General features: G+C 36.0%; 1 protein-coding gene and 1 pseudogene across 1 annotated transcript; one reads left to right on the top strand and one right to left on the bottom strand.

Annotated features, from left to right (window-relative positions):
* Nucleotides 1–252: 252 nt before the first annotated feature.
* On the bottom strand, nucleotides 253–4,280 carry LOC113687655 (G-type lectin S-receptor-like serine/threonine-protein kinase At4g27290; annotated as a pseudogene).
* A 5,486-nt stretch (nucleotides 4,281–9,766) lies between these two features.
* Nucleotides 9,767–10,108, top strand: LOC140007108 (calcium-binding protein KRP1-like). Its single transcript, XM_072049823.1, has one exon. The coding sequence runs from the start codon at nucleotides 9,767–9,769 to the stop codon at nucleotides 10,106–10,108; it is 342 nt and encodes a 113-aa protein (XP_071905924.1).
* Nucleotides 10,109–13,230: the final 3,122 nt, after the last annotated feature.

Below are 13,230 nucleotides of genomic sequence, written 5' to 3'. Positions count from 1 at the left end.
GTTGAAATTAAGAAATCACCACTACACTGATCAGAAGCACGATAAAAGGGCCTAACAAAATTAATCGGGTTTCTAGCCTCCCATACCAAAGAATCATTTTCTGCAATTTGAGAATAATTTCGTGTTCATCTTTTGTTCTTTAGTGTCTACGTACTCATTAATTCCCCTACCTAGAAGATTTCGTCCATTAGCTTGTGCTCTCGTCAATTGTTAGGCTTTTTCCAAAGTACAGATCTTGAAAAATGCTGTCCATTTGCTTGAAGAAGTGCCTTTGATTGGCGCATTTTGATATAGAACTTATGCATGCATGTTCACAAGGTTATTTCCAAAATCTTTCAGTTTGTGGTTTCTGAATCTAGAAAAGGTTCCTAGCTGGTCTATTATCCCAAGAAAAGAAAAATAAAAAATAAGATCAGATCAAATAATGTGCAATTTACTATCACTGGTCTAAGCTCTTCTACGTTATCTACAGGATGGCTTGGCAGCTACTTGTCTTTTGAGGCTGTTCTATTAGGACTATGGCTTCCAGTTTCAACCAAAAAATATCTAACGTAGACTTTGCATAATCGGATTTTCTCTTCCAGCGGGGTAAAATGCTGGCCAGTAAGGCGTTTTCTGGAGGTTGGAAGCTGAAAGCAGGCTAAAAACATGAGGCCCCCAGCTTCTGCGAGGAGCTTTCCGAGTCCAACGGGCTCTTCTCTATCTTCCTTCTAGAACGGTTATGGTCACCGCATTTTTAGTTTGAAATCTTTCCTCAGCTGATGCCTCAGATACCCTCGTATAACTGTCTTTTAAGAAGAAACCAGGATGCTTTGGTTGAGGTAACGACACATTCTCGTTGCTTAACATGAAAACGACTTCTGCCATTGTTGGCCTGTCCTCTGGAAGCTTCTGAACACACAACAGACCCACCTGAATGCATCTCAACACTTGGGATTCGACAGATGATTCCTTCAAGCACTCATCCATTAATTGCAAGGCCTTATCTTCATTCCACAATAGCCATGCCTGGAGATATTAAAGATACTAGGCTTGATCATGTTACTAAGGTGAAGAAATTTAGTTTTAAGTGAAAGGGGAGAAGAATTGCTTCATGTTTTATTACATGCCCCAGAAGACTCAGATGCTGATCCAAATGGTCAAGTATTCTGTTCCTTCTGCCACTCACAAGCTCCAGTAAGAGCACACCAAGACTGAATACGTCAGATTTGACTGAGTATGTCCCAGAAAATGCATATTCAGGAGACATGTAGCCACTGCACGAAACATCAGATTTTAAGTCAGAAGAAATGGCCACTTTACAAATCCAGGGCAAGTGGTTGTCAGTGCTTACTATGTTCCTATCACCGTCCTTGTCTTGCCTTCTGTCTGATCTCCTCCAAAACTTTTAGCAATGCCGAAGTCAGAAATTTTTGGGTTCAACTCACTATCTAGCAAAACGTTGCTAGCCTTGAGATCCCTATGGATAATTCTTAATCTGGAGTCTTGGTGAAGATAAAGAAGTCCCCTTGATATTCCCAGGGCAATTTCAAAGCGATTTTTCCAAGCAAGCAACTTTTTTCTACTCTGATCTGCAGGCAGGAGGTGGTATTATCAGTGGGTTCTCGATTATTTTTGTAAGCCAACTTTAATTGATCTTAGCTGCTAAAGATTAGAGAAAGAAAATCAGACCGAAGATAAAATAGTCCAAGCTCCCGTTTGGCATGTATTCATAGATTAGCATCCTTTCATTTCCATCAAGACAATAGGCTAGAAGCCTTACAAGATTTCGGTGTTGAAGACTGGAGATCAAAATAACTTCATTCTTAAACTCTCCCAGACCTTGCCCAGAGGTTTGTGAGTGTCGCTTCACTGCTATTTCTACTCCATTTTCCAATCGACCCTACAATATTCAAATAAAAAGTATGATTTCGTTCAATTTTGTAAATCAAGAACATAAGCAAGTTTACCTTGTAAACAGGTCCAAATCCGCCCTCTCCGATTATATTAGAGAAAGAGAACTCTTAGTTGCCGTGGTAACAGCTTCCAATTGATACAATGGTAATTCTATGTCGTCACTGCCTATTTTGACACCTACAACAAATTGATACTAGTCAGTGGACTATAATTTCTGTTGGCTTTACCTTTCTCTAACAATAGAGTTGGAGTTGCACTTAAGAGTACAAAATCAAAATTAGAACATGAACTAATGAAAAGAATGATACTTTGGAATGTAAATGGATGGTAAGGTCTGACAAGTCTCTGTTACCTCTTTTCTTCTTCCTTCTCTGAAGCATGCACCAGATGAAAAAGCAAAGGACAAGCATCCCTCCAGAAACTAATGGAATCACTAGAATAAGCACTGCCCTTTTGTGCTTCTGATTTTGGATTGCATCTGCCTTGAGAAAAATTCACTTTTACCATTGAAAACACTTTCACTGTTTGCATTCATAAGGCTAATGAGTGACAAGTGACATGAATCCCTACTGTTTAGCAGGTTAAAATTTTAACTGATAAAAGTAATTACTGAAAACATCACTGTGGCTTCATGGGGAAAACCAAAGGATGCATATGACTAACAAATGTAAATTGCATTTGTTAGCATGAATGATTCAAGTGTTACAAATTGCAATAGCTAAAGAACAAATATGAAGAAATTATGCAGATGGTTTACCTAATTCTGATTTTGGCATCCGTAGATATATATCTTGCTCGCTGTTTTCGTCATGGTACTCCTGAATATCAATCAAGTCACCGAACCACATCAGACAGCCACTACCTCCGTCGGTAATATTTGAGTTTGTGAAAGCAATACAAGAACAATCCTTCAAGCATTCTCTCTTACATTCCTGACTGGTCATGCTCCGATTCAGACGAAAGTTCAGGAGGTCTGGCAATTTCACATTTCTAAGCCTTATAAAACCTTCTCCTTGCTTGCAATCTAAGGGGGTTCTCCTTATGCATCCACCAGCCCAATTTAATGCATCCCAATCTACTTTTGATTTGGGAACAAATCCGTCCAAGCACTGACAAATTGGGTTACCGTTGATCCTGCAAATGCCATTAGGACCACACTTACCATATTCTCCACACATGTCATAGGGCAGCATATACATGATTAACCAATCAGAACTTCCTTCATTCATCACATACCGCTGAATTATGCCTGATGAATTCAACGTTAGCCTCGAGAGTATTGAGCTATACCTCAATTCGTACGAATAGTACACTTCTTTATCATCATAAACAAAAGTAGCTGCAATAACAGTGGTGTTCATCACAGAAAAACCGCTAAATCGCTGTCCATTCCACAGGCCAGAGCGGAACTTCTTCACTGAACCCTGACGAAGAACAAATTGAGGCAACCCAATATTGTCAAGTTTGTAAGTGAATTGTCCTGGTGAAGGATCACTTTGATTTTTCCATGATGTCAAGTACGAGCCAGTCTGCAAGTTTATTCCTTTCTTCATTCCAGGGAGAAGCGTGTCAGTCATGAAATCAAAGCTCTGCCAGATATATCTTTCTGCACTGAAATCATCGTTTCTTCCGAGAACCAGGTTTCCAGAATCCAACAGCTGTGCAACCAAGTTCGTTTGAGCATCTGTCGAAGAAGAATTGGATGACCAGATGATGCTTTTTGTTCCATTGAGAAGTACAAGATTTCCATCACTGTTGATTGTCAGAACTCCATTTGAATCTGTCAGTGGAGCTACCCTGTTTGCAACCCACACAATCGTTTGAGGAGATCTCCTGTACCATATTCCCAGATATCGGTTAGTGGAATCTTGGACAGGAAAGAAGCCCAGCACAAAAGTTTCACCTGTGGAGACTAGAGTCTCACCGTCGGCCATTGTTTGGTTTTGGCTGATTGTATCAGTTCCATAGCAGGATTGGATCAAAAGAAACAGGAGGCAAGAAAACATCGAATTTGATATAGACTCCATTGACATGTCTGAACAAAATGGGAAACTAAACAACTTCCTTACAGCCTGCCATCCACTGGCCTCCGTTTCAGAACTCAAGATTGTGAAAGCACTCTATTATTCTAATCATTCTATAGAGGAAAAATCAGCTCCTCTGAAAGAATTTTGAACCATAAACACATATTATTATTCTAGAATATAATACTCTATACATTTTTCTTTGGACCATGCCTTTCAAATTTGACGGCTGGGAAATGAATTGCAGGACTGAGAGGAAAACTAGATAATTTTTATTCATGAGGATATGACATGGTCAATTCCAGATTCAAGAAGAGTTCGCATGCAATTTTTAATCCCTGGAAATGCTGAATAAATAGGTCCTATAGCAATTACTTTGTCATTATTAAGTCTTCTTGAATTACTAGTTAGAGCATTGGCGTTTACTTTGAATTTTTAAGGTTGATGCATCCATCCATTGGGCAGGAGTCGTTAGAAACTTAAAGAGATGTCTTATGACTGAGCCTGCTGGGAGAACCTTTTGTTTGGCTTGAAAGTAACTTCAAAATCATTTTTATTTCTCCAATTAGATGTGACCTTTTTTGAAAAAAAAAAACTTTTTTTTTTGACTTAGCTAAACCCAGTAAATTTTTAGTCTTATTAAACCAGTCAGAATCGATTCACATAGCTCCGTTTGCTAAATTTGCGGCAATTGATATGACCCAAACAGTCTTCCTCATTTTTCTTATTGACTGAACCTGAGTATTTTATTTTCTTAGATTGACTTTTTAAGATGTCAATTTTTGCGACAATCTAAATGCGAATTTCAGTTCCATTTGTGACTTTAAAAAAATTACAAGACACGCTTATCTAATACTAGTTCTTTTCAAGTAGTATATTATTAGGATAAATCTTTCCTACTCGATACATGTCACATGTGTAAAATATGGAGTTAAATTTCAAACTAACATAATGATGTAGCATTCATTCAAATCCGTTATACTGTTTATGCATAGAAAGGATTGATCATTTACCAAAAAAAATAAAATAAAATAGAAAAAATTGATCCACATAATATGATTCTATTTCATTATCTCTGTCTAATTTTTAGGTATTTTCACCCGTTGATTTGTAGACACCTTTTTTGTGAATCTTTGTTATAATCTTAAACGATACAAAGTAACAAAAATCCTCGTATATCACTATCAAGTATACTGCGTCTGGATTTGAACCCACGCCTGCTGGTTCTTCATGGAACTGGTTCAAAACGAGATGGGAAGCTGCATCGAAATTTCCTCATGAATGGGAAAGATTCAAGAAAAGGATGGTTCGAGTAAGACATTGGCCCGTGAAGTGTGACCCGCCTGTAAAAAATTTTCCTGTTCCTATTTGTCTTTTTATCAAGAGCATATGATCATGCCGACCTACAATGATAACCTTCCTTTAAGGTTTTTAACCTGTAGCAAAGATTCATACACTAAAAAGACAGAAAGAATTCTGCTTTAAAAAAAAAAAACTAATTAACTTAACGATAAGATACGTGAGCTCTATATCAGAAAAGCAGGATACTAGATCAAGGGACTAGTTACATTTAGCTGTCTTCTTCTCCTCCTCCTCTTCTTCTTCTTCTTCTTCTTCTTTTTTTTTTTTTTTTTTTTTTGCCCTCCAAACTGTTCTAAATTTTATGGCGAGAAGATTTCCACATCATTTTCGCTTAGGTCAATGGAATGCTTACATTCTAACGAGGCTATAATAAAAGTCGTTCAGGAAATTTAAAGAAAAGGATTTTTTTTTAAGTCCTGATTAAGCACTGCAAATATTTCGACTTTCCACAATATGGTCTACTCTCTTCATTTTCTTACAAAAGTTTTAAACTTAAGCAAATTTTTAGTGTCCAGTTCAAATTGTCCTACCTTTTTAACCAGTTTAGTAGAAATTTTTAGGTCAAAACTTTATAGATTAGAAATGACATGAATTTTCTTTTGGTTTTCCATAATCTGAACTTTGACGAAGTCGACTTCACTTTTTTTTTCCTTTTTTTTGACGATCAGTATTAATTTACTCTACACCTATTCTAGCCTATTTTAAGAGGAAGGGCTCAACTGAGCCAATGGAAATCGACAGGAACTGAACCACTATTAGACTAAACGGATATACTATACATTCATATAAATTTTTTAGAAAATCAAATATTGTAACAATTAGTGAAAAGTAAAATTTGAACCAATGATCTCTCATCCCACCCCTACCAATCTTTAAGGAATTGGTGGTAGGCGGCTGGTGGCTACGGAGTCGACTTCACCCGTGCCAAGAAATTGGACGCCCTTATTAACCACTATTAGGGGTTGGAATCTCGTCCTACTCAAATGTCCCACATTCTGGAATACCGTAATTGATAAATCAGGCGACGTGTCAACTTCAAAATGACCGACGATGGAAAAGGGGGAACAATTAAAAATTAAATAGTCCATCTTCTCTTTCAACTGGAAAACTGACCCTTTTTTTTATTTTCTTTCTGAAATTTTGAAACTACTATAATTATTGAGTCTCTGAAATGGACTACTATTTTTCATTTTTTTTTTTTAGGTGAAACGAAATGAAAATGAAAGTTGCGGAGTGATGGGCATTATTTGGACTCCAAAGACTATGTTATTTTGACTAGTTGAACCGCGAATCGGCCATGGCACCGGTCCATTTCTATGCCATTGTTGATTTTGCCAGAAAATCGGTTAAAATCCAGTTGAACCGTGAAAACCACCAAATCGGATTGAACCGGCGATTTTCTTGTTTTCAACTTCCCCCTTTTTTTTTTAAGTTTTGCAAAATGCAGCTATCAAGATTCGAACTCAAGACCTTCGTAATAGAAAACCAATGTATCAATCGTTGCACCATCACATTTTATTAGTTTTTTTTATAACTTATTTATATAAAACAAACACTCATATTTCTTTTTTCCATTTATCTTACAAAATCTCATTCTCTCATGACTCTTTCTTTTTAATCTTCAACTCTCTCTCTTTCTCTCTATCATCTTTTCTTTTATCACTCCCTTTTTAATCAAACCTCTTTATTTTTAATTTATTGATATTTTCTTCCATCTTTTAATTTTATTTTTGTCCATTAAATTGAAAAAAGTTAAAAAAGAATTATTTTTCTTTAACCCAAATTATTTAATGCCACAACCACTCACTTTTATCTCATTTTTTGTTTCTTATCAAGTTTACATTTCTATTTTCGATTCTCTTGACTTCCTTCGAACTCCAAACTTCCTTTTTTAAATTGCAATCTCTAAATCCCAAAACGTAAATCAAAATTTAAGTTCACAATGTCTAATTTCTCATAGACGTGAATTTTGTATAATTTCAAAATATTGTGATATTTTTGGGTTGGATATAGATATAATTAAAATTGAGATGAAATTTATTGTTTTAACTTATAATTTAAAAAATTTATTTTTAAAAATTCAAGTTATTAAAAAATAGTAAACTTTTCATCATATAAAGTATTAAATTAGTCCATTACATGTCTTATTTTGTGCATATATATATATATTTATATAAATTATTTTTAAAAAAATTCATTGAACCGGGATTGAACCGGTTGATCCAACCGATTCAACTTCGACAAAAAATGATCTTAACACTGAAGATTAAGGTTTTTCCTATATATGATCGGGTTAGTGGAGGCCTTAGGCAAAAAATGATCTATCTAAGAACGGATTCTTGGGAAGGATAGTCATATGACATCTCTCCAAGTTCCACAGAGATGATTCAGTTGGCAAAAGCAATCATTCTTAAACTAAAAATTTACCATGAATTTTCTTTCGTCCTTTCTCTCTTTGACCTTTATCGTTTTCTCTCTTTTTTTTTTTTGGGGTGGTGGTGGTGAGTTGTTTGATTTTAGGAGGATGATCATCAATTTTTTTATTTTTTTTTTCCATTGACTTATTTCATAAAATTATTGCAAAAAAATGAAGTCGAATAACAAGAAGTTTACAATTTGTGGTAGCTAATTTACTTGGAAAAGAAATTTTCTTACCATTATCCAAATGTGATGACTATGTTGGTCATTAATTTATAAGTGTCTTATAAGCGACTTAGGGCTCTAGAGACATGTTCTGATCTGTAATAATGATCAGAGTCCAACTTATCCAAATATTATATTATCCAAAAAAAAAAATTCTCAATCTACTATACGTTAAAATTGTGCACAGGTAAGTGATAAGTTCATTGCTTTTGTAGTTTTCCAAGGCATCCAACGTGTTCTTGTTTTTTTTTTTTGTGTGTGAAATAAATCCAAGGCGTTGCCAAAGGGAAATTTCTTGCTCGGCTAACTGCCGTGCACTACCGTGCATTCCAAAAGATTTCTAAAAGGAAAAAGGAAAAAGTGACGGATGAAATTCAAACTTAATAAAAAATACTTCGTGAGATTAGTGTTGATTTATGCATTTCTAATATTTATCTGCAATACTTAAAAGTCTAGCATAGAACTTTGGTCATTGGTTAAATATTTGGAGTAGTTGGTATTATATATAGATAGAGAACAAGATGATGGATACACCTATAAACACTAAGCATTTCAATAATTAAGGATTTAAAGTAGCTTAGAAATTGTTATGAGCGCATATATCCGGCACGTGCCTAAACGAACTTCAACTATTCAAAATAATCTATAAAAAAAAAAAAAAAAAACTTCAAATTCTCAACAGGATAGAATCCTGTATAAGGTGGCACGCAATTCAAGTTTTCTCCCCGTAAAATTTTGACAAATTTCAATAGCTTCTATATATGTTAAGCTATTTGCCCTACAAAAGTTTTTAACAAATTTTATTTTGAATCTAGAATTTATATATGTCTCAAATTAAAATTTCTGATTCCGTCGGTGGCATGACATTTACTATATGCTAACCTCACAAGGGTGAAACATAAAACTAGATTAGGTCACATCCCAACTGCTTTAATTGATGTCAACAGTCCTGATTAAATCAAGAGATTCGGTTAACAGTAAAGTTGTTGAGGGCCCCAAATTAATGTCAGCCAGGTTTGGATAGAGATAATTTGAAAAAAAAAAATTTGTCTCATAAATTCAAATCACCTTTTTATCTTATATACGTCACATCACAAAAAGTGCAACGGATCTTCTGTCCCACTTTTTATTATATTGCTATTTCTCCTTCATAAACATCATATTTTAATTCTTTTTTATTTTCTCAAAATTCAATAACTATTAATTCAGTAAAAAATAAATACAACAACTTCAAAAAAGTAATATATAATAGAAAATTAAAAAATATAGCAGAAAATTCATAAAAAATCTCATTTTTTATGCATTTTGATTTTTTGATTTTGTTAAATTTTATGTATTACTCAATTAATAGTTATTGAATCTTAAGGAAACAAAAAAGAACTAAAATATGATGTTTATGAAGGAAAAATAGCAATATAATAAAAAGTGGGACAGATAGTGGCACAAGGTGTGAGACAGAAGATCCGTTGCACACAATAAGTTCTACCGTAATTGTCTCAAATAAATCATCCAAATAAACTCTAGTCCAAACAAACTCAGTACTGGTATTGGCTACAGCGGAAAATGTTACTGCGAAAAGGTACGTACGTGGGGTGGGTGAACTTTTAGGCAGCTTACAATTATTCCCCAGACCCATGCAGCTTCGTGGAAGGAGAACATCCTTCTATTCAAGCATAAATAACGCTACCACATAGCCCCAGTGAAAGATGCAAAAGAACAAGAACCCAAGCGAGCCGACTACATCCACATGCTCATGCAGCATTAAATATCCTTTGCCCTCTCAAAAAAAGTTAGTCCAAGGTATTGTATTCTTCAAGCCAAACGACAAATCAATGTCGATCATGGATGTTGATGAATTGTATGATTTTGAAGATTACTTCCCGTCGATGATTCAAAGACTAGGTTCTGAGGGATTCATGGGGGAGCTGTGCAGTGGATTCTACTTGTTGATGGATGTTACCAAAGGACTCATCACTTTCGAGAGCTTGAAGAAGAACACGCTCGTTCTTGGCCTGCATGATCTTGGAGATGATGAGATCGTCTGCATGTTGGCTGAAGGAGACATGGATGGAGACGGAGCTCTAAACCAGATGGAGTTTTGCATTCTCATGTTCAGATTGAGTCCGGGCTTAATGGATGGATCCAAGCGTTGGATGGAAGAGATGGGAGTAAATGATATGTGAAGCAACTTTTTTGATCGTGCCATGTTACGTTAGCGTCTTTTGAGGTTTTACACTTTGAACATTGCTTGATGATTTGGTATTGAGTTAGATGCGCGTGTTGCTTCATCTAATAAAAGAAATAAATGATGTTATCTTGATTTTAATACTCTTGACAGCCAAGAAGCTTAAGACTTCTCTCTTCACACGACCACCATGTACTGACCAGTGATTCAAGTTAGCTTAAAGCTTGACAAAATTTGGATACTGTGGTAAAGAACCACTCTATTATCAGTCAGTTTTATTTTACACCAGAGAGAGAGAGAGAGAGAGAGAGAGAGAGAGAGATTTCTGTTCCTGGTAAAGTTTTGGTTTTTATTCGTTATGAACTTGGCTGTTAGCAAGTCATCAGCGAAATTGATATATGCATTCTGATGGAATTCAACTGATCAGATCAGATAAAAATAAGTGCAGAAGAGATGGGTGCCGTATACTACGGATATGGAAACCTGTCTCAACCAACATTACCCCAAAGAGCAGACACCATAATTTCCAAGTGTAGAATACAGGAATCTACTGCTCCGAATTATTAATGTGTAATGTCCCAAAATCTCCAGTTGAATCCTGAGTCCATTTATTAGTGGGTCCAACATTCGTCCTGAAGAGATTGTCAACTGATCTCTCTGTGGTTGATGCTGCTTCTCTGTTGTCCGATGCATTTTCAACTTATGCGTCAACTTTTCAATCAATTTAATTAGGCCGTAATTTTTCTACTCCCACTCGGTTATCGTAACCATATGGAGGATTTACTCTGAGCCTCATCTGATTCATGGTAAAGTTTAGACCGCTTGCTCTAAGCTGTTATGTAGTAGTAACAACTATTATTATTTTCGAACGTGTCAAAGTATAAACCATTTTTCTGGAAGAGTGGTTTTTTTTTTTTTTTTCCCTATGCACCTTATTTCTCCAAGCAGTCGATACATTTAGCTGTTTATCTCCCGTGTAAATAGGGTACGTGGGGTCAGAAAATGAAACCAGAAGAAATTCGTGGTACGGCGAGAATTGGCAACGCATATCCGTAAAAGGATAATGAGTAGAATTTAGAAAACTCTCTTGTGAAGAAGGCCATAATCATAATGAGGGGGGCCATTTGTAGTCCACCTCAACAAGACGTTACAAGCCTATGTGTCACTGGACTACTCGGTACTAGCCCACTAGGTAGGGGCCAACTATCCCTCATCCAGATTCCATTCCAATGCTTGCTTGGTTGAGATTCAATTAACCCCTGTACAACAAGACTCACTATCATCAATCTCGGTGACAAGGCAAGAGAAGAAAATAAGCAAAAACGGATAACTGTGAATTATTAAAAAAAAAAAAAAAAAAAAGGTCATCATTGAGTTTGATGAATAATCTAACAATAGAACCGGAAGAAGCAGACATCGTAATTTCAGCATATGAAGATTTTTGTGGGACCGCATTAGTCGTTTTGCTTTTGTTCCTTTGGATTATTGATCTTTCTTTCCTTTCTTTTTTTTTTTTTTTGTGGTTTGGCATTATTGATCTTGTCCTATCCTTCTAATTGGATTTCGTTGATTAAGTGTCGGGGGTTAATCATTAGACATCAATCCACGCATCGCGGAAAATGTAGTGAACGGTGACCTCACTATAAGTTTGAGAGTCGTCAGGATTGTTAATTAATTACTTGTAATTTGTTATGCAGAATTAAAGGTCATCTATTAATTCTCTAGATTATCTATGCATTTGCCTTGGATTTAATTCCGCTTTGCACTCCCCAACTTTACACTTTTCTCACTTTGCGCCGCCCCTAGTTCTAATTTTGTACACATTGCATCCTCAATTATCGAATCTATCCCATTTCAGTCCAATTGATAGCTCCGGCACCAAGATTAACGGAGAAAATGACCGCGGCCCCAACGTGCACTTTACACGACTCTCTGCCAAAATGCAAAAGGCCCCAACGCTGGTTCTTTTCTAGTATTTGGGATATAGTTATACAGACATATCTCAAGTGCTACAGCGGAAGTCCTAGTTTCATGTTTTTTCTCTGTTTAGTCTTTCTTTTGTTTTATCAAACCGAGTGTACTATATATTTCTTTATGGACTATAAAAGTAAATTTGTTGACTTCCCTCCTCAAAATTTCCATGGATTTTCGGATATAAAAGTCTCACTGGCATGTGGGGTGAGGAGTCTTTTTTTTTTTTTTTGGTTAATTTTGGTGACAGAGAGTTATCAATTGGACTGAAATGGGATGGATTTGATAGTCGAGGGTGCAATGTGTCCAAAATTAGAATTGGAGGTGTAAAGTGAGAAAAGTGTACAAGTTGAGAGGTGCAAAAGTGGAATTAAACCTTCCCCTTCGCTAATTTTATGCAACTCTACCTTTTCATTTTCATTTATATTCTCTTCTCTTTTTTAACTTTTTCTTAACAAAAAACAAACATCTTCACCAAATAATGGATTGCTTGATTTAGACAGATCTTCATTCTCGTTCCGGTTTGTCAAATGTTAATAGAGCCATCAAACCGGGGCCGCCTGTTGACACGACTTGTCATACTTTAAAGTTCAACCGTTGAATCCTGTACGGCCCATCTCGATGTACTGGATCAATCCTGCAGCATCGTTAGAACTTGATCCTTTTGGTTCGGCCCAACATCCTCAAATGTCCTCAGAACTTTATCTGGTTGCTGGAACCACCAAAACACGGCCCACCACTGTACGTCTCATATGCAAAAGGTGAACGACTTGTCTAGTACCATGTGTGCGCGCGAACGTGTATATGTGTAAGTATATATAGGGTTAATTCCACTTTGTCCTCCCAAACTTTGGACGATTACCCACTTCAATTCCTAAACTTCAAAATGGGACACTTAAGTCCCTAAAACTTATAAATTGGGACACTTAAGTCCCTAAACTTACAAAATGGGACATTTAAATCTCTAAACTTATAAAATGGGACACTTCGACCACCAACGGCATTCAGGATTCTGTCAATAATTTTCCTTAATTGGGAGGTATTTATAAGTTTAGGGATTTAAGTGTCCCATTTTAAAGTTTAGGGATTGAAGTGGGTAATCGTCCAAAATTTGGGGGGACAAAGTGGAATTAACCCATATATATACTA

The sequence above is a fragment of the Coffea arabica genome, chromosome 5e (genome assembly GCF_036785885.1).
Source record: "Coffea arabica cultivar ET-39 chromosome 5e, Coffea Arabica ET-39 HiFi, whole genome shotgun sequence".
In the NCBI taxonomy this organism is placed as follows: domain Eukaryota; kingdom Viridiplantae; phylum Streptophyta; class Magnoliopsida; order Gentianales; family Rubiaceae; genus Coffea; species Coffea arabica.
This window is presented reverse-complemented; position numbering and strand designations above follow the sequence as displayed.

Bases quoted from the DNA above. Each gene is read 5' to 3' on its own strand.
- LOC140007108 (XM_072049823.1), top strand. From the start codon at position 9,767: ATGGATGTTGATGAATTGTATGATTTTGAAGATTACTTCCCGTCGATG.